At 26.9% G+C, this 20,241-nt stretch overlaps 3 protein-coding genes across 3 annotated transcripts in view; 2 read left to right on the plus strand and 1 right to left on the minus strand.

Annotated features, from left to right (window-relative positions):
• LOC149057678 (dynein axonemal heavy chain 2-like) overlaps positions 1-9,942 on the plus strand; it is a 30,185-nt gene extending 20,243 nt beyond the window's left edge. Inside the window, exons 47-67 of the mRNA XM_089223891.1 lie at positions 298-442; positions 1,074-1,109; positions 1,192-1,337; positions 1,400-1,727; positions 1,793-1,957; positions 2,041-2,207; positions 2,284-2,455; positions 3,562-4,141; positions 4,219-4,646; positions 4,908-5,283; positions 5,350-5,496; positions 5,578-5,884; positions 5,966-6,182; positions 6,305-6,496; positions 6,716-6,900; positions 7,000-7,342; positions 7,959-8,109; positions 9,028-9,182; positions 9,254-9,349; positions 9,427-9,574; positions 9,638-9,942. Coding sequence (XP_089080017.1) covers positions 298-442; positions 1,074-1,109; positions 1,192-1,337; positions 1,400-1,727; positions 1,793-1,957; positions 2,041-2,207; positions 2,284-2,455; positions 3,562-4,141; positions 4,219-4,646; positions 4,908-5,283; positions 5,350-5,496; positions 5,578-5,884; positions 5,966-6,182; positions 6,305-6,496; positions 6,716-6,900; positions 7,000-7,342; positions 7,959-8,109; positions 9,028-9,182; positions 9,254-9,349; positions 9,427-9,574; positions 9,638-9,792 — 4,639 coding nt within the window. The 3' untranslated portion in view covers positions 9,793-9,942. The remainder of the gene's footprint in view (positions 1-297; positions 443-1,073; positions 1,110-1,191; positions 1,338-1,399; positions 1,728-1,792; positions 1,958-2,040; positions 2,208-2,283; positions 2,456-3,561; positions 4,142-4,218; positions 4,647-4,907; positions 5,284-5,349; positions 5,497-5,577; positions 5,885-5,965; positions 6,183-6,304; positions 6,497-6,715; positions 6,901-6,999; positions 7,343-7,958; positions 8,110-9,027; positions 9,183-9,253; positions 9,350-9,426; positions 9,575-9,637) is intronic.
• A 2,709-nt stretch (positions 9,943-12,651) lies between these two features.
• On the plus strand, positions 12,652-18,795 carry Taf13 (TATA-box binding protein associated factor 13). Its single transcript, XM_089224009.1, has 4 exons — positions 12,652-12,990; positions 17,693-17,866; positions 17,997-18,162; positions 18,385-18,795. Exons 1-4 carry the CDS (start codon positions 12,964-12,966, stop codon positions 18,417-18,419), a joined length of 402 nt encoding a protein of 133 aa, XP_089080135.1. The 5' UTR covers positions 12,652-12,963; the 3' UTR covers positions 18,420-18,795.
• On the minus strand, positions 15,365-16,817 carry Dnali1 (Putative inner dynein arm light chain, axonemal Dnali1). The gene is made up of 3 exons (XM_089224008.1): positions 16,658-16,817; positions 16,322-16,591; positions 15,365-15,829 (listed from the first exon to the last, which is right to left on the minus strand). The coding sequence occupies exons 1-3, from the start codon at positions 16,754-16,756 to the stop codon at positions 15,467-15,469; spliced, it is 732 nt and encodes a 243-aa protein (XP_089080134.1). The 5' UTR covers positions 16,757-16,817; the 3' UTR covers positions 15,365-15,466.
• Positions 18,796-20,241: the final 1,446 nt, after the last annotated feature.

Raw genomic sequence — 20,241 nt, forward strand, 5'->3', positions numbered from 1 at the left:
AAAAAACACTATATTGAATTTCAATTGATGAAATAAAACGTATAATCATTATTTTAATTTATTAATATTCGTATAAGTTAAACCAACCAGATATTATATTATAATATCCACTTTCAATGTTCTGAATATATATTACATATAATAAATAATATTTAATATTTGACAAATATTTGTTCTAATATTTTGTAAATCGAAGTTCAATTTTTATAATATTAAATAAATAAATAATTTTATGTATCAGATATACGAGTACTAGAAAATGTTTGACATTTTTTTTTATTCGTATTCTTATAACAGAAAACGATTGAGACAATATCCCGCATTATTAAATTGCACTACAATTGACTGGTTTTTGGATTGGCCAAAAGAAGCTTTATTTGAAGTGGCGTCAACTTCTCTCGATGATCTTGATATTTTAGCAACAATTACTGGAGAAAAAAGAGTAAGTTTTCCAATACTTGATCCGATTAATCATGTTATAATATTTATGATAATAATACTAATTAACTACAGTTAAATTTTTTTTATCTATCTTTGAATAAGTAATATTTTTAAATTTAAATTATGTTCCATTCATTTATTCAAGATTTAAAAAATAAAAAAATGTATTCTAATTTAACTAATTATAACTTCTTATCAGTTATAAAATAATCAACACAAAATGTTTTTAGATTTTTAAATTCTAATGTAGAGTCCTGTACTTAGTGATTAATGTCTAGCTGTCAGTCTATGTAGTACACATACTCACGTTTTAAATAAAAATTTTCAAAAAAAAAACATTTTATCAAATATGAATAATTATTGGAATTATAAAACATTAAAAGTTAAAGTAATGCATTAGAATCTATTGTCTTAATTCAAATAATTTCCAATATTGATGGACTATATCATATAGGTACCTACATTTTAGTAAATAGATCATATTTATTAATATAAATATTATTATGTATTTTACACGGATAACTACTTATAATCACTTTTTGATGATGTTATAGTATTTAATACATTGGTACCTATTTAATAACACAATATAGTAATAATCGTTTTAATTTACTATTTTATTAATATTCTAGCAGGGATATGAAGAAGAAAATGAAGAAATAGCTCAGGTAATTTTTTTATTATTATTTAAAAAATATGCATTATTGATCAATTAATATTAACAAACTTAATACAATTTTAAATTTAAAGGATAAATTAAAAAGTTCTTTAGCTTCTATTTTTTCTTCTATTCACAATTCTGTAATAGAATATTCCAACTTTAATAAAATTGAATTGAATTTTACAAATAATGTAACACCTGCTGTTTATTTAGAAATGATACTTAGATACAAAAGGTAAGTTAAAGATTAAATAAAATTATTTTTGAATACAATTATATCAAAATTAAATTTCACAGAATACTACACGAAAAGCGTATTGAAAAACAAAATATGTCAATTAAATTGAGAAATGGTTTAAACATAATTAATGGCACTAATCATAAAATAAACGATATGACAATGGAATTAGAAAAAGTCACAGAGCTTATAACAAAGCACACCAAAGTCTGCGAAGAAATGTTTACTATTATTTCTAAATATACTAAAGAAATTGATAATGAAAAAAAAGAAATTTACATAATTTCTAAAAATATAAACGAAGATGAGTTAAAATGCCAAGAAATGTACAATATAGCTTTATCGGAATTAAAAACTATAATTCCTGAGCTTGAAGAAGCTACAAATGTATAAAATAAATAACCTTTTATAAAAAAATAAAATTTCAAACATTTATGTTATTTAATTTGTAGAAAGTATGCGCTCTGAATAAAAAAGATCTCTCAGAAATTAAATGTTTCTCCGTACCCCCAGAAGGTGTGAAATTAGTTTTAGGAGCTGTTATGACATTAAAACTAGCTGATCCAAGTTGGGCAGAAGCTAAAAGACAACTAGATGATCCTAATTTTCTATATCAGGTAATAATCATAATTTAACTATTATTTTAATATTGACGATAAATGAAACTAAATTAAATTAATGAATATAATGAATGCCACAGTTAAAAGATTTCGATAAAAATCATATAACCGATATTGTCCTGAAACAACTCGATGTATTTTTAAGAAATCCAGAATTTGAACTAGAAAAAATTGGTCTTCAATCTACAGCTGCTAAAACTTTAGGCATGTGGGTCGTTTCTATTGAAAAATATGTTAAAATGTACAGGTGAGGATAATAATCAGTAATCACAAACAATAAATTATTTTATGAATACTTTTGTCAACGTGAATATTTTAAATAGAACTATAACACCAAAAAGAGTGGCTGCAGATTCAGCAATGGCAAAAATTAAGGAAGATCAAATTTCCCTCAAAGAATTAGAAGAAAATTTAACAAAAAAACAAAGTTTACTTGAAAAACAAAAACTGGAGTATGATGAAAATATCACTAAAAAAGAACAACTTATTACTAAAGTAAGTTATATCATTATGTGTAACTATTACTCATTCTTATTACTATTAATATTATAGTACTTCTTACTTCTTAGTGTAACTACTAATACTACTTTGCAATATTAAACTTATTTTACTTTACTAGGTAGATCTTTTATTTTTTTATTGGAAAAGAGCCGATTTTACAAATAAATCCACACTAACTATTTTAAAACAAATTTTCATGACAGTTATAAAATATATACATTTCATTTATATAAAGTATAATAGCTATTAAATTAAACTAATTATCTAAATTATAAAATATATTCATGCAATCAGAATAACTATTTTATTTTATTTCTAACCAATGTTAACCAAATAAATAAAAAAAAAAATTAGATTTTTGTTTTTCGAAGCAAAACTTCTATGTGAGTCCATTCTTAAAATTAAATTATTTTTAATCCTTTCTTATATCACCCTTGCACCATTAGAGATATATACCACCAGGAAACAACATTTTAAGTCTCCGAGTAGGTACAGCGGTTTGGTCTGGTCGTTGATGAATGTATCGGACATATCGGACTATTTGTATTTACAACAATATTATCGTGTGGCTTGGTGAGGTGCGGTTGTACGCTCAATCTGCGGAAACGCACTGAGCGTACGTACGGGCCGCAGTAGCTAGCTCCCGGATGGGTGACCACCCGGGATTTTTAGCAACATATCCTTGCCACACATACCTACACAAACACGTGTTACAACCCTACCCACTTAAAAACCTACAAACAAACATACAAAAATAACCCCTACCGTACCACCCCACACCCAATGGCCTATGTTGCCGCGGGTTCTCCTTACAAAAAAAAAAAAATATATATTATCGTATTAAACTATATTGTCATATAACTTATAAAAATATATAATATTATTGCGTAGGTATACATGTTAACAAAATTGCGTTATCTAGATAATCATCTAGGTTTAAAATGAAATACAAAAAACTTATAAGCTATGAACATTGAACAATAAACATAAATATGTTTTATAAAAATAAATTAAGATAAAACTTGAATGAGTTCACAGTGATTAAATTTATTTAATTAAATGCCTGCATAATTAATTTTGATTACATTAAATTAAAATAGGCTGAAGAATTAAAAAACAATTTGGAAAAAGCTACAAAATTAATCGATGGATTGTCCAAAGAAAGAAAGAAGTGGAATAAAACATTAAATCAAATCAACAAGGAATTTGATTATTTACCAGGAGATTGTGTTCTAAGTGCTGCGTTTGTATCATACATGGGACCATTTAAATATAAGTCACGAGAAATTATAATGAATTTATGGTTACAAATTGTAAGAGAAAACGGAGCTCTTAACAACCCAAACTTTGAAGTTACTTTATTTCTAACGAATCCAACAACAATCAGAAACTGGAACAACCACGGATTATCCAATGATAGATTTAGTTTAGAAAATGGAATTCTCATTAGTCAAAGTTATCGATATCCTTTCATAATAGATCCACAAAGTCAAGCGTGGAGATGGATTAAAAATATTGAATTAGAGAATGAATTAAAAATTATTGATTATAGATCAAAAAATTATATTCAGAATTTAGAAATTGCTCTACAAAGTGGGTATCCGACTTTGATACAAATTGATTTTGAAAATATCGATCCACTTATAAATTCAATATTATCTAGATCTATTTTGAAACAAAGTCAGTAAATAAAAAAAAAATTTTATTTGTATTAAGGGATTTAAAATAAATTGATAAATATATTTATTTTGTTATAGGAAACAATCTTTTTATACGCATAGGTAGTAAACTATTACCATACAATGAACGTTTTAGACTTTTCATTACTACAAAAATAAAAGATTGTTATTATTTATCTGAAATAATATCACGGACTACAGTAGTCAATTTCGCTATTACAAAGGAAGGGCTTGAAGAACAATTATTAAAAATTTTAGTCAATGTAGAAAATCCTGGTTTAGAAGAGCTTAGAGATAACACGATCATAAATATTGAAAGAGACAAAAAGTCTTTAGTTGACATACAAGATGAGTTGCTTAAGTTATTAGATGACAGCGAATGCTCGTTATTAGAAAATGAACAACTTCTCTTAACATTAAAATCTTCGAAAGCGACATTTAGCTTAGTTAAAGAACGACTTCAAAGCTCTTTAACTAGTCAAGCAGAAATCTACATAGCTCGAGAGGTAAAATTCTATTAATTATTATATTTATTTGAACATTATTTATTTTATTCTAAAATATTTCAAAACTAAAAATTTAATTTTTATCAAAACAATATCATCTGAACTGCTGTGGCCGGGCAATGTCATGCTATATTTATATTCTAACGCGTTATCATGAAAATACAGAAGTTTAAACCCTCAAAATATAATTAATTCTATTTTATTTATATTATAATTAAATATATAGTCGTTAACTATTAACATTAATATTAATATTTTTAGGGCTATAGACCATGTGTCAAACGGGCAACCATACTGTATTTTATTATCAATGACCTGGATAGAGTGAACCCAATGTATCAGTTCTCATTGGACTTTTATATCGAATTGTTTAAAAATTCGATTAAAAAAAGCAATACAGCAGAACAGTTAAACGAAAGAGTTGAACATTTAAATGATCATCACACATATGCAGTTTATGAAAACGTCTGTCGAGGATTATTCGAACGCCATAAGTTACTTTTTTCGTTCCAAATATGTACTAAAATATTGATCACGGAAAATAAAATAAATGAAGATGAGTTTGAATTTTTATTGAACGGTGAAATTAAACCAAATGAAAGACAAGTAAAACAGCTTATTACGACAAAACGTCCGGGTATAAATACTTTTTATGAAATGAATGAACATCATCTGGGTAGAAATAATATTATTATTTTTTTAGATTGGTTACCTGCAACATGTTGGGATAGCATTTTGGCGTTAAGTAACTTCCCATGTTTTTGCAATGTAGAAAAATCATTTGAAAAATATTCAACCGAGTGGTATGCATGGTACTTGTCCCCAGAACCAGAAAATCTAGAACTCATTGGTAAGCTTTAATACAATATTACAATTATTTGAAATTTATAGACGTCTTTCAAGTTAGTTCATAATAACTTTGTGTTATTAGGTCCATGGGAAAATAAATGTAGTTTATTTCAACGCATACTGTTTATAAGAATCTTGCGAATAGATCGGTTATCGTTTTCTATAAAACATTTCATATCAAAAAATCTTGGACGTCAATTTTCCGAAACTCCGGTCTTAGATTTCAAACATACTTTAAATGATCTAAATAACACAAATTGTTTAATATATATTTTAACCCCTGGTTCTGATCCGGCAAATATTTTAGCAAACATGTCTAAAAGGTACAATAAGAAAGGACAATTTCAATCTTTATCTTTAGGCAATGGTCAAGAGTCAATCGCCACCAAGTAATTCTTATTATTTTTAATTGATAACTTATGTTATTATCTTTAATTATGTGTTTTAAATATTTAATACTAAATAAATAGTCTAATTAAAATTGGACAAAAAGAAGGTCAATGGATATTTCTCGCAAATTGTCACCTACTAGTATCGTGGATGCCGCAGTTAGATAAAATAATTGAAATCATGCAAGATGGAAAAGCCCATCCGGACTTTAAATTGTGGTTAAGTTCTAAGCCACATCCGAAATTTCCAATAACATTATTACAAACTGCTATAAAAGTATCAACTGAACAGCCCAAGGTCAAACAATATTTTCATTTTTATTTTAAAATAGAAAAAAATTTTAATTGTTTACCTTAATGAATAATATTATATACAACAAACCTATCATTAATCTATTAAAATTGTTTAATATATTATAGAACATAAAATCCAGTTTATTGCTTTTATATCAAAATATTAATGAAGAACAATATTCTCAAAACCACGCATCGAGTAAATACAAAAAAATACTATTTAACTTGTGTTTTTTTCATTCAATACTGACCGTAAGAAAAAAATATCTAAACCTGGGATGGAATAAAACGTATGACTTTAGTTATTTCGATTTTGAGGTAAAATATTTTAGTAAAAATTCATCACATAACATATAAATATATAATACATTATGATCAAATTAAAATATTTATGATTTATATCCATATTCATATATTTCTATAGAAATATATAAAATGAATAAATTGTCCGTTACAACATTATTGTATTCCTCTAAATAAATATAATAATATAATACAATATTATTAATACTTCATTGTCATTGTCAATTATTGTAGGTATCAGAAAACATTTTATTCAATTATCTCAACGAGTATGAAGAAACGCCTTGGACTGCATTAAAATATTTAATAGGAAATATGTTCTATGGCGGAAACATAACTGATATTTGGGATAAAAGACTTTTGGACTCATACATAAACCAATTTTTCGACGAAAGTTCTATTGCAACTAATTTTTACAAGTATAATATTATATCAATATAATACGTACAATATTGTGCAAGGCACGTTTAATATTATTCATATCAATTATTATTCAATTCGTAATTTACTTTTTAAAGGTTGTCGTCATTGATCAATTGTCATGTCCCTGAAAATGGAACTTTACAATCTTACAAAGACTTCATAAAAACATTACCCTATGAGGATGTAGCTCAGACCTTAGGCCAACATTCAAACGCCGATGTTGTTTATTTAACGAAAGAAAACTATTTACTTTGTGAAACACTATCGTTTTTACAAAAACAGTTTAATGGCTCACCAGACGATAACGATAAAGAAAAAAAAGTGCTTTATCAAGTATCTCGAATTCTCCAAAATATTCCTGCATTAATTAATCACGAAATTATTGTTGAAAACATTGACATAAAAAGAAGTACATTGAATACTGTAATTTTGCAAGAGGTATTATTTACTTATTTTTTACTAACGTACGCAGTTAAATCCTTATATAACCTTTAAGTAAAACAATATGATAACAATTTAGAAAAATTTACATTATTATTGTTAATTCCAAAACTATTAAATGAGACTATTTTAAATGAAATAAAAATTGACATACCTAATCTACAAGAAAAAAAAATATCATGATATTTTAAGGAATTCATAAATTTGATATAGGTAATTAATCAAAGTCTATGATAAATAGTAAACAGGTAGGTACTTAAACATACACTTTTGAAGCTATAAAATAAATTTGTGTGATAGATTATGTAAATTTTGATCTTAAAGAAACATTATTTTTAAATCTCCGACTATACCTATTTATTTATTATCATTTATTACTTATTCGTTTGGGTACCTAGTTATTGTTATTTTCAACACCATAATTATTATTGTTACTGCAGGTCATGTTTTGCTCATTGAAGATAATAATAAGACCAGTTTATTTTTTAAACATCATACAATATAGTGCAATATACGTTAAAAAACGAAAAAAATATTTAAATATAAAAAATGTTTTAAATCTAATTGTATCATTAATTGAGATTTCAAAATATAATACCTACTTAAATTTTAGGCAATATGCTACAATAATTTACTTAAGAAGATGGAAATGACATTGATGACATTAAAAAAGGGAATCACAACCCTAATGGTTATACCAGCTGATATTGAAAACATGTTTGAAAAAATATACGAAGGCAAAGTACCAGATCAATGGCTAAAAAGTAATACCAAAACTATTATAAATATGTTATTATAAGTTTTTTATTGATCTGAAATATACATCGAAAACTAGGCCATTAGTAAACGAATTTTTTTTGATTACATTGTTAGTATTTTAGTATTTACATGATTACCTTAAATTAAATTGTACAATTCTGTATTTTTTAAGCTTTTACGTCCTGTAGGTTTGGTCCTAGTGCTTGACAAATTTGTTCTGAGATGTGGTATTACTGGTATTGATTTCGATACTGGTTATATATTTGACATTCTGTAATGATGTGGTTGACCGTTAAAAGTAAATTGCATGAGTCGCATAGTGGAGGATCGTCTTTGCTCATCAAGTAGCTGTGTGTGTCCAATTCGGAGGCGGTTTATTATGGTTTCTTCTTTTCTACTGAGTTCAAGATTTTTTCATGGGTTTATATTGTTTTTTATTTTATTGAGTTTGGTGCTGAGTTTTCGCCAGTGAGAGTGCCATTTGTTGTTTGAATGTAGTTTAATTTCGTTCTTTTTTTTTTGGAATTTCATTAGCAATGTTTCTAATACTCTCAATTGAGCTGGATTTGAATCCCCCTATTGAAAGTCTTATAGCAGTATTTAGTTTAGTTTGAACCATGTTTAAGTGGTTGGTTTTGACATTTTTTAACAGTATAGATCCATAGTCTGTATTAGATCGAAGTTATTAAGTTTATTTATAGTAAATACATACATATATATTTTTCAATATTTAATACTAACATAGATACCTAGGTATTTTAAGTAATTTGTTTTATATAGACTGTGGTATTAAAAGGTATCTACACGAAATTATCTTTTTATTGATTAGCTACGCATTTTTATGTTACCTTTTTTAAATTTTGATTTTTGAGTATAATATACCAGTAATTAGTAACAATTACTAATTAGTATATTATTTTTAGCATATCCATCTTTAATGAATTTGGGTGCGTGGTTGCAAGATTTGATTGAGCGTGTAAAATATTTTAGAACTTTGATAAACACTAGTCAACAACCTATTTCAATTTGGTTGGGAGCTTTCACTTCTCCTACTGGTTTCTTAACTTGTATACTCCTGGTAAAATAATGTCATTGTGCTTATTATTAAATTATTTAAAGTGATTTATTTTTATTTATTTAATTTTACAGGATGAATCAAAACAGTCTTCAGTGCAAATAGATTTACTTAGCTGGGAATTTATACCTATTCCGACATCATTGAATGACTTAATAAATCCACCAAACGTACATTTATAATCTATTTTAGAGTTTTATTTAAATTTACAATTTATGAATATTAATATTTTATAAATTTTATTTAGAAAGGAGTATATATACATAATCTATATCTGGAAGGTGCCGGTTGGGATAACGCACATTTGTGCTTATGTGAACCAGTACCATTAAAATTAATAACTGAATTACCCATCATACATTTCTTACCAGTAGAAGGCAAAAGGAATCTCCTAGGTTTTAAATACGAATATTAAGATTTTGATTTTGTGTGGTACCTATAAACCTTTTTATTTTTAGATTTTTACCAAAGTCCAGTATACTACTGTCCAAAACGAAGTGGAACACACAAAACCTATACATGTACAATCGTATTAAACTTAAAAAGTGGGTCAAAGCATCCAGATCATTGGATTAAACGATCGACGGCAGTATTATTAAATTTAGGAAATTAAATCTACACATTTATTAAACTATATATGTACCAATATTAAATATTAGCTAAATTGTAACTTTAAGCGGGCATGTATACCTAATTTATTATTTTTTTTTTTTCATTCAAACATGTACATGTATAATAAACATTATACTAAATTTTAAAATCATTAGAGATAGTCTTTTTTAAGCCAGTCATGCAAATGTATATCACCCTCGGACCCTCGTATTTATTTAAAGTTATAATGAATTAATAGTATAATTTATTTTCATTTATCACAAACTACTTATTATTTTAAAAAGTATTATTTTTTTGAAAATATTTTTTTACATAGTAGGTACATAGCCTTTAAAAGCAACGTTTTTTTTAGAAAAATGACCTTTTTTATAGCTTTTATCCTAATAGTTTTGTTAAGTTTTTACTTTTTGAATGACAACATTGAATTTTAATTAAATCTTCGAAAGCAGAATATTTTTCTATTTCGGGTACATAAAAATTGAATTCACGACGAGTAGTTTATGAGTAATAAGTATTTAACGAATATATAACGTCAGACCGGACTCCGGACCTCTTCCCTGTATTTTTAGAACAGCGTTGAACGTATCCTAAAATAAATCACTGATATTTGCGATGATATAAATTAGTTGTTCCATCATATCAGTACCCCTCAGCATTGCATCTTTCTTCAAGAGGACCGAGAGTCCTTAACTCTTTGGTCACTTGGACTGAAATCCATGGATTAGATCTCCGTGTCTCTAAATGAAATTTTATGATATTCTCTCGTTCTCGTAGTTGTCCTATTAATTTAACTATTCTATATCTGGTTCTTTTATTGAATCTGCTGGTGAGTCCGTAAATGATTTGGGTATAAGTGGTATAACGTTTGATCGCTGTCTTAAGTGTAATGCTCACTTGGACAAAATTACTTATAAAGCTATGAAAATGCTAAGGTTGAAAGGTTCTTGCTAAGAATTTATATAGAGTTCAAACACGTCTAGTTCCATAAAAGTTATTTTTTGTTCATTTTTTCGGTGTATACTTGAATATGGAACTATAATTTGGTGTCGAACAACCATGCGTGACAGCTATACCAACGCAAATTTCTGAATTGTGAATCTTTCAGTTTATCAATCGATTGTTTACCAGTACTGGCAGTACTTCCAGTAGGTATTTTGCCACCTGGGCCTCACCACGCTGGCTAATAGGCGAGTTTAAACAAACTTATATCATTTTCGTAAAAAACTAATTGATGATCAAATTAACTTATTCATTATACTTAACAAGCTTAATTTTAGAATCCCAGTTTTAAATTCTCGTAGTGTCTTCTACTTTCATACACCATTTTGTCTTGTGAATTATTTACGAAACAGTCCTAGGTATATCACGAATTCACGAATGATGAGAATAGCGAACGAGGATCCGTCGTAAAGTAATCCATCTGAGTGGAGATAGTCTAGAGACTAGAATACTAGAATTCTGAAAACTTAGATGTACCTATTTTTCAATATTTCAAAACAATTATTACTCCGTTTAATATAAGTGATGATCATATAACTTATCATCAAAAAAATATTATATAAAATAATATCCTGAAAATTTTAATTTGAAATACCAATAAAAAAAAACTGTCTACCTATATAATATATTTTTTTTTTTTTTATTGATCAAAGGACATCGGCGACAACGGCCATTAGTCTTAAACTTAACATATAATATATTTATTTTGATGCTTAACCATAAATAAATACTCGTAAAAACGGTTTTGATGATAGTGCTATATACTATATAAATTATATATTATGAGACCCCTTGTTTTAAATATTCAATCCTTAGCTATAAAAACAGAAAAATTTTGAGATTTCAACAAATTTTAAATTTCAAATGATTATACAAAACAAATCATGCCGATGCCCATATCTTTAATATATTTTAGATGTTGAATGTTACCCACTTTTTAAAAACCGTTTCATGCCTCGATTTAGTATCCGAATTTTTCAGTTTGGACAAATACTGGTGCACACTAAATTCGTATGTATTTCAATACTTGATATGGATTTCATCAATAAGCCTGAAACAAATACTAATATTAATTTATTCGCCATTTAAACGTTAGGTTAGTATGGTTAGATATCTAGTGCATTATACATAGCAATTATTGAACGAACTCATACACCTATATATATATATATGAATATTAAATTTTTATTCCTACTTTAATTTTGGTATGAAAAAATTCAAAGGGACAAATGTTTACCAAAATATTGGTTGTATAATATTTTATTACTAAATTATTACATAAGATTGTACTGTGTGTTATAATCGTTTTTTTTTTTTTTAATCAATGTTAATGATATTAAACCACTATAATAATGTTTGACGATCAAATTAAGCCATTCTTAGGTTATATCTGTATTCTTTTTCAACCAAAAATTCTGAATAATTAAGATAATATTTAGGTATTTTACATGACAAAATAAATTTGCCAATGATGCAACATTTTCAGGAAGAAGAATCCGATACGTATCGACTGGGAATAGTTACGTACCGACTCGTATCGAAGTCTTAGCCCGATACAGGTAAGTACGTATCGCTTATATATTGCACGAGTAACTTCTTGGACGCTCAAAATTAAATCGATACGTATCGAAACGCTCCAAGTTATTCCTTGAAAATCATGAATCATGATACTAATGAAGTAATGAAACCAACGAATTGGAAATTAAAAATGTTTAGTTTCTATAAATGACCACTAGATAGTGCAGTATGATATGCCGATGACGTGCGAACACTTTCCATGGTCAATAAATGAAACTCCGGCGGCCAATCATGATACTATCCACTATCGGATGACGGATACACGACTTTATCATAATATGTAATTATCACGGAGAGACGAAAGTTATTATTAATTATGTATATAGGCTATACTTCTATACTTCAATAGTGTAATTTTGTTTACTCTTAAATATACTCCTCGATTTTCAATCATCTTAAATTATTCTTAAATATTAATAAATAATCTAATATTTTAGTGAATAGTGATTTAAAGTCTTATTTACTCGTGTTTTGAGGTAAACGACGACAGATCAAACAATAAGTCGCAAATAAATAACAGTATTGAATATCCTGGTACTAGATGGTCTCTATTTTTTAAGAACTTAAACTATTTATTGTCAGTGTTGTTCTTGAAATGGCCACGGAAGATACATTCGATCAGGTAATAAGAAACATATTACATAACCTTATAAGTATATGTTAAACAATGAAAAATTAATTAATTTTGAAAATTTAAATTACACATGTGAATTGTATTTAAATTATTATTTCAACAATAAGCTCTATCTTGTAAAAATAAATTACCAAACATTTTTTTTTTAAATAATAGGTGAAATAGGATAAATGCTTAAACTACCATTCAGTTTTGTATGTCAAAAAAAATTGTTGCAAGGACCTATAGAAAAACAATTGTTCTAGTTATTAACTATTTAAATTATGAATAAATTGTAATCATATCAACTTTTAGGTTGTTTTTTTGCAGACAAAAATGAATGGTTTTTAATTTTAATTTATCGTTTACTAGCTCCCCGCGCATTTCGTTGACCATTAAAAATACCGGCAATATGATTCAAAATTTTTGTTTAATTTGTCGTTGATACCCAGCTAGTCATGATCAAAACTTCCTGTGACAAATTCCCGTGGATTTACACTATCTTAATCTCCATACAATATTTTAATATTTTAATTTCAAAACACATTCATTTAAGTACAGGTCTATAAATATATTTAATCATAATATTGTTGGCTTTATAAAGGTGAAACAGTTTTTAAAATTGATATCTAATAGCAAATTGCTAATTTCTTATTCTTCCATACTAAATTGTATAACAAATAGCAACCATATAATACACACAAATATATAGTTAATATTATTATTTCTATACAAAATCTTAAATTTGCAATAAAAAATTAAGAGCAACTTATCAAGATAAAATATAGCCTATAGATTCATGGGATTGTGTAGCTTTCTGATGGTAAAAAAATTTTTAAATCAGTTAAATAGTTCCAGAGATTAAACCGATCAAACGAACAATTTTTTTTTCTTTATATTATATAACCCTTTTAACCCCCATAGGGGTCGAATTTTGAAAAATCTTTTCTTAGTGGTTGTCTGTCTACACCATGATTCAAAACTACTGTAATAACGCAAAAATAAAAGAAAAGAAATAAAATATAATTTAACTAAAATACAACTAAGATAATACAGTTAATACAACTAATAAATATAACTAAGGCTCCTGCCAATAATTATATTAATTAGTGGAAGATATTAGAAATAAAATGGAGTTTGGTTGATTTATTGAGTAACACTAAAGGATCTGTATTGTTCTCTACTCTTATAAGAGCTGGAGAATAAGCTACCAGATATAAATATTAAAATTGCGCTATACCTTCCTACTGATCGTTGGAGGGTTCTCGAGGTCGTGATTCGAGAACGATCAAGTACACCGTAATAATAAAATATTAATTATTAAATTATAAAAAAATTTAATAAATACAATATATAAATTTATATAAATATATGAATATTGATGCGCATGCACCTTAACTTATTCGCAGCTGTGTTTGATATGCAGTTGATGTAATAAGATAAATAAAGGTTTTTTATTAAACACTCAGATTAAAGAATTTATAATATGTTAAATTTCGATTTTAAAAAAGAAATGGTCCAGCTGTCGCTCGCAATGTCTGGTGTCGAAAAGTTTTTAGGTGCTCCTGCACTCTTGAGATTGTTTTAGTGTTGGATGGTGCTCATGCACTTAAGAGTGGTGCTCATGCACTCTTGAGAGGAGACGACTTGGTCAAGCCATCCAGGGTCGCAGGCGGCTCCATCAAAGGCCTCTGCGTTTCTAAAGATTTACCATTATCCTTGGTAGCAGAGGTCCTCATTGGGCCATCCCTTGTCTCTGGCGGCACGCAGGCACACAAAATAGATCAAACGTGCGGCGACACATTGTCACAACTATGTCTGGGTTCCTACGTGACCAAACAATGCATATCGTTCCTTCCATCAGTGATTAAATAAATTTATTGGGGTTTAATGGTTATTTGCGGGCGACATCTTGACCGTTATTTATTTTATTGGATAACTAAGCAATATACAATTAAGATATGTGAGCATATCATTACACTACTGTTTAAATTTCATACTCAAAGCTTCAGCGGTTCCGGCTAGGTGATGATGAATTACCCACGACAAGTCATTTTATTTATACAGATAAAAAAAAAGTGGATGTTGGTTGTTATTATTTTTCTGTTCTTTTATGATGTACATCAGGCTTTTTGAAATTTTCACAGTTATTTTACTTCCCTTCATATTAACTAATGTAATTTCAAATATTTATTAATTTGGAACTTGTTCAACACGTTTACCTTATGTGATATATGATCAACCTATTAACTATACAATATACATACTGTTATTTTATATCTGATAAATATCTTTATTATAATATGTACAAAACTTAGGAGTCTAAGATAAAATATATCACACTGCCAAAAATAATTAAATACCACAATTGAGGAATTTTGAATATTTTCAACATAATCCCACTTCTTTATTAAAAATAAATAATCATAAAAACTAGTACTACACATATCGTATTTAGATTGCTGATTGCCACTTTTTTTTGAATCTATTTCTTTGGCGCTATAATTCCTTCAAGCTGAGCTTTTAACTGTTGGTTGGATCTTTTCAGAAAATTTATCTCCTCGTTGTGTCTTTGTTGTTCAGCAATACGCTGTTCAGTTCCTTGTCTTTGAGCCATTTCATATTTTGCAATTGCTGTTGCTAAATCATCCTTGATTTTTTGTTTTTCAACTTCTAATTCAGTTAATCGGTCTTGCATGTCTAGCTTATTATGTTCTGCAGACAATGACTTCCTTATACCAAATGCAATACTACTCTCATATAATGACCGGTAAGCATCCATTGTCATTTTAAGTTCATCTCGTACCTTCAGTAACAAAAGTCCTCGTTCTGCACAATTAATAGTGACCTAAAAATTAGTAAAAACATTGAAGGTTAAGAGGACACTAAATCACATGTGTTTTTATTGTCTAACAAATGTAAAACATAACAAAAATTGTCTTGTGCGGGAAAGAACCGAGAAGGTTACTAACATAACTAAATAGCAACATTTCCATGTAAAAAGGAGAATTTCAGCTGTGAATATTGTATTTATGTTTTCGATATCGGAACTACAGAAAAAATTATTTGTATTTGAAAAACAAAAATAATACATTTTGAAACAATTAAAACTTTTTTCGTATTAGTAATATCAAAAAGATTAGAACTACATTTTACAAATAATATTCTTAACTGCATTGACATTGTATATCAATTTGGATTCCTGCACTACAGCTTGAGTGGTCACACAGAACAGTTTTTGTTATGTTATACCATTTGTTAGATGAAAACCACACATGTGGGTGTAGTGTAGTGTCTTCTTAAACAACGGTTGTTTCATATTGATCAATATAATTTCAACCTGGCGGATTATTTCATCAAAACACTGAGAATAGAGAGCTCTTCTAATTGGACAAATACCAGTTTCTCGTGCTTGTAAATGTTGCAAACTCATATCTAACATTTCTGTCAACTTGATTACATCCATTCTAGTAGCTGGTTGATTTGAAACTTTTTGTCTCCACAGTTTTCCATTTTCTTCCCATTCTCTTGGTGGCAGAATACAATTTAAAATTTCATCACATTCTTTAATTTTTTCATTTGATATTAGACCATCTTTTCCATCAAGTTTCTATTATTAAAAAAATAATTGATTTTATTTAATTTATCATTAATTTTAGTAACCATAATAACAAACCTTATTTTTCAATTTTTCTTCGCGATCTGTGACTGCTACTGGGTTACTGTAGCGCACTAAATTCATCTCCAGTGGTACTATTTTTTCTCCCATTATCATAGATATATTTATAAAAAGCTGTATAAAATCAATTTAATTTAAAAAAATTATATTTAAAAAAACTAAAATACTAAAAAAAATAAAATAAGGAAAACCTATAAACATGTTGAATCAGTTTCCATGGTAAAGTTATTGATTTACATTATTATATAAGCATCAATAATATTTTCATACATAATAAAAATGTAATTTTCTATTTGTGAATTATTAACTGCAATATGTAAACGTATGAATTATAATATTTTGAATCAATTAGATTTATTTACTATTAAAATAAAGTGTCCTATTGTTATTACTCTAAATTACTAAATTAAGCAGATAATTTTTGTGAAAATGTTGATATATCTAAATTTAAATTAGAAGAAATAGTTTTGTGTATAATTGTATTAATAAATGTGAGTACTAAATAAATTTCTTAGTAATTTTTATAAGTAATATTATATACCTAATACTCTAATAGGTATTGTACCTAATATTTAATTTTTAGTATAATATTACTTATTAATCTATTAATATTAATATTAAAATCAACAGTCCCCATATTTTCCAAACATATTATTATGAATTATTATCATTAGTAAACAAAGTTAAATAAGTAGTAATTACTTAGAAACTGCTAAAAACTAAAAAAAAAACTTAGAAACTGTTCATAAAAGTTTTGATTTCAAATTTTCAAAATAAAATCATTGAATTGTAATTGTAATTGTTTATTTTTATTTGAAAAGAAAAAAAATTGCTATTTAATTAATGGACAAGCATATTAAATACTTGAAGATGTTTTATATATATTTTTGTATTCATAGGGACCTTTAAATTATTCTTAGCATCTTAGCTAAGATACATTTTTGATGTCATAAAAAATGAACTAACTGATTGCATTTATGTATAAATGTAGGATTCACAATTTTTATTAATAAATTACCTACTTGATTTTAGTTTGATGAAGAAGAACAACAAGTAGAAAGTCAATCATTCACAAAAGCTGGTAGAAAACGACTTTTCTCAAAGGAATTGCGTTGCATGATGTATGGTTTTGGTGATGATGAAAATCCATACACTGAAAGTGTTGACATACTTGAAGATCTAGTTATTGAGTTTATCACAGAAATGGTATTGCAATAAGCTATTATTATAATATTCATATATAATATATAGTTGTTAATTATTAATTATTATTAATAACTATAACATATATTTTACTGCAATAAATAATATTTATCTAACGTAACATTTATCGTAGACTCATAATGCTATGGAAATTGGGCGGTCTGGACGAGTTCAAGTAGAAGATATTGTATTTTTAGTGCGAAAAGATGCAAAAAAGTATGCTAGGGTCAAAGAATTATTAATGATGAATGAAGAATTGAAAAAAGCACGTAAAGCATTTGATGAAGGAAAATTTGCTGGTAAAAATGCAAATATTTCAATTAAAAATACTGTTCCTTGTTAAATTTAACTATAAACCTCAAATTAAGCAGAATAACTTGTGTGTTTTCTATATTGCAAAATTATTTTATTTTAAATATTTTAATAACTCCATCCAGTACCAATAAAAAATATATATAAACAAATTTTAAATATAGAATATAGATATATCCAAATAATCATTACCTATTTTATTTTTACAGGTAATGAAGTACCAAACAACAGTATCAGTAAATAATAAACAACACTTTTTAATTTATTTTTTTTATTTGTATGACTCAATATGTACTTGTACATTAAGAAATAATCTTGAATATTTTAATTTTGTAAATGACTTTTAAGCTATATGTCATAAGTTTTTTTTAAATTAAAATTATATATTTTTTTGTAAAAAAATGACTTATTCAAAATAATATATTTACTCCGTGTAATCAATACCATTTAAAAATAACATGTTTAGTTTACAACAGTATACAAGGAATAATGTGTATCCAAATATTTTAGGTCAAAACTGAGCATATTATCAGAAATAACTTGGTTTCTAAATTGTTGCATATTATGAATACAATGTATTAGTTGCATAGTAAAAGACTTGTAATATTTACTGTTAATAATTTAATGTTTTTAATCCATTGACAATAATAGCATTCATAGATTGTAGAAAATATTTACTTTTTATAAGAAACTCTACAATTTTCCTTTCTGGAGTACACTAAAATGGATCAAAGGGTCTCTGTCAATTGGTTAATAAAATAATAATTGTGAACCAAACACAAATTGTTTGTTATTAACTAACCGGTGAATATTAAAGTTTTTTGGATTCAAAATTATAATCAGAATATTAGGATACAGAGTGGTCATGTGGACTACAGTGTTGGTTCTTATGAGCACTAGCTGCTTTGAATCCCAGCCACAGGTGGCATCTCTTTCTAGACAGGCGACTGTTTAAGGAGTGTCACCACCATTTCTCAACTGGGTATGACAGAAATGCCAGAAATCTGTGTGAATAATATTAGAAATTCTGCTGAACTAGGCCTTCAGACCTATTCTCAGACAAAGCGCTATATGCAAAAAAAAAAAATCAGAATATTAAAATATTTCTATAAAAACAGTACAATACTACAATAAACTATAGACATAAGTGCTTTACATAATAATATCCTAAAGTATAATGTTAATATTTATTCCTGTTGAATTAGATCGACAACTTTTGTTGTTACTTTACAAGCTGTATAGAATAGAATTACAATTACCTTTAATCTAAATGAAAAATGTATGTAGATATTATAACTAATTATATTATAACATATTTTATTCAAACTAAATATTAAGATTTTAATTTTTGAAAAAATATGGATTATTTTGCATAACTCTTGTCTCTTGTATAACAAATGTACTTCAACTGTATCTAATTATTTTATTTCTTTATAATTTTATGTCTGAATTCTTTTGGATTTTTTAAGGGATGAAACACCTACATGTGTTGTTTCCGTCTTACAAGCGTATAACGGTATAACATAGTAAAATGCTAAAATGTATGTTTACGTATTCAAACTATTCAGTTATTTTTAAATTAAAATGAATTGACCTATTTTAAAATTTAAAGGTAAGGTAACACAAGGCAACTATGAATCGTACTGTTATTTAATTTTGAAGCAAGTTGTGAACATTTTAAGATTTACAAACTAAAGTGAATTTATACAAAATCAACAGTCATGGGTATGATCGAGGATCGAAAAAGTACATAAAACAAAGTTTTTGGTGTTTATTAAATACATAAAATTTATTAAGTAACCTTGGATTTTAAATTTTAAATATCGCACATTAATATTGTTTGACGTTGATTTTGTACTGAAAAGTGAAAATTGAAATATTGAAAAATTAACGACTGTAAACTATAATAGTCAGTATAGTATAATAAATTTATCTGTACAATAATTATTGTACACGTCTGTGGAATTTTCTCACTTACCGACACTGGCCTACAATCACTTATCTAGTCAGGCCTGCCCATAGAGATTTACGAATTCTTATCTATCGATTGTATGGCGTATACGTGT

This window comes from Diuraphis noxia, unplaced genomic scaffold, assembly GCF_037042655.1.
Source record: "Diuraphis noxia isolate RWA-SAM2 unplaced genomic scaffold, SU_Dnox_SAM2 contig0003, whole genome shotgun sequence".
NCBI classification, from domain to species: Eukaryota; Metazoa; Arthropoda; class Insecta; order Hemiptera; family Aphididae; genus Diuraphis; species Diuraphis noxia.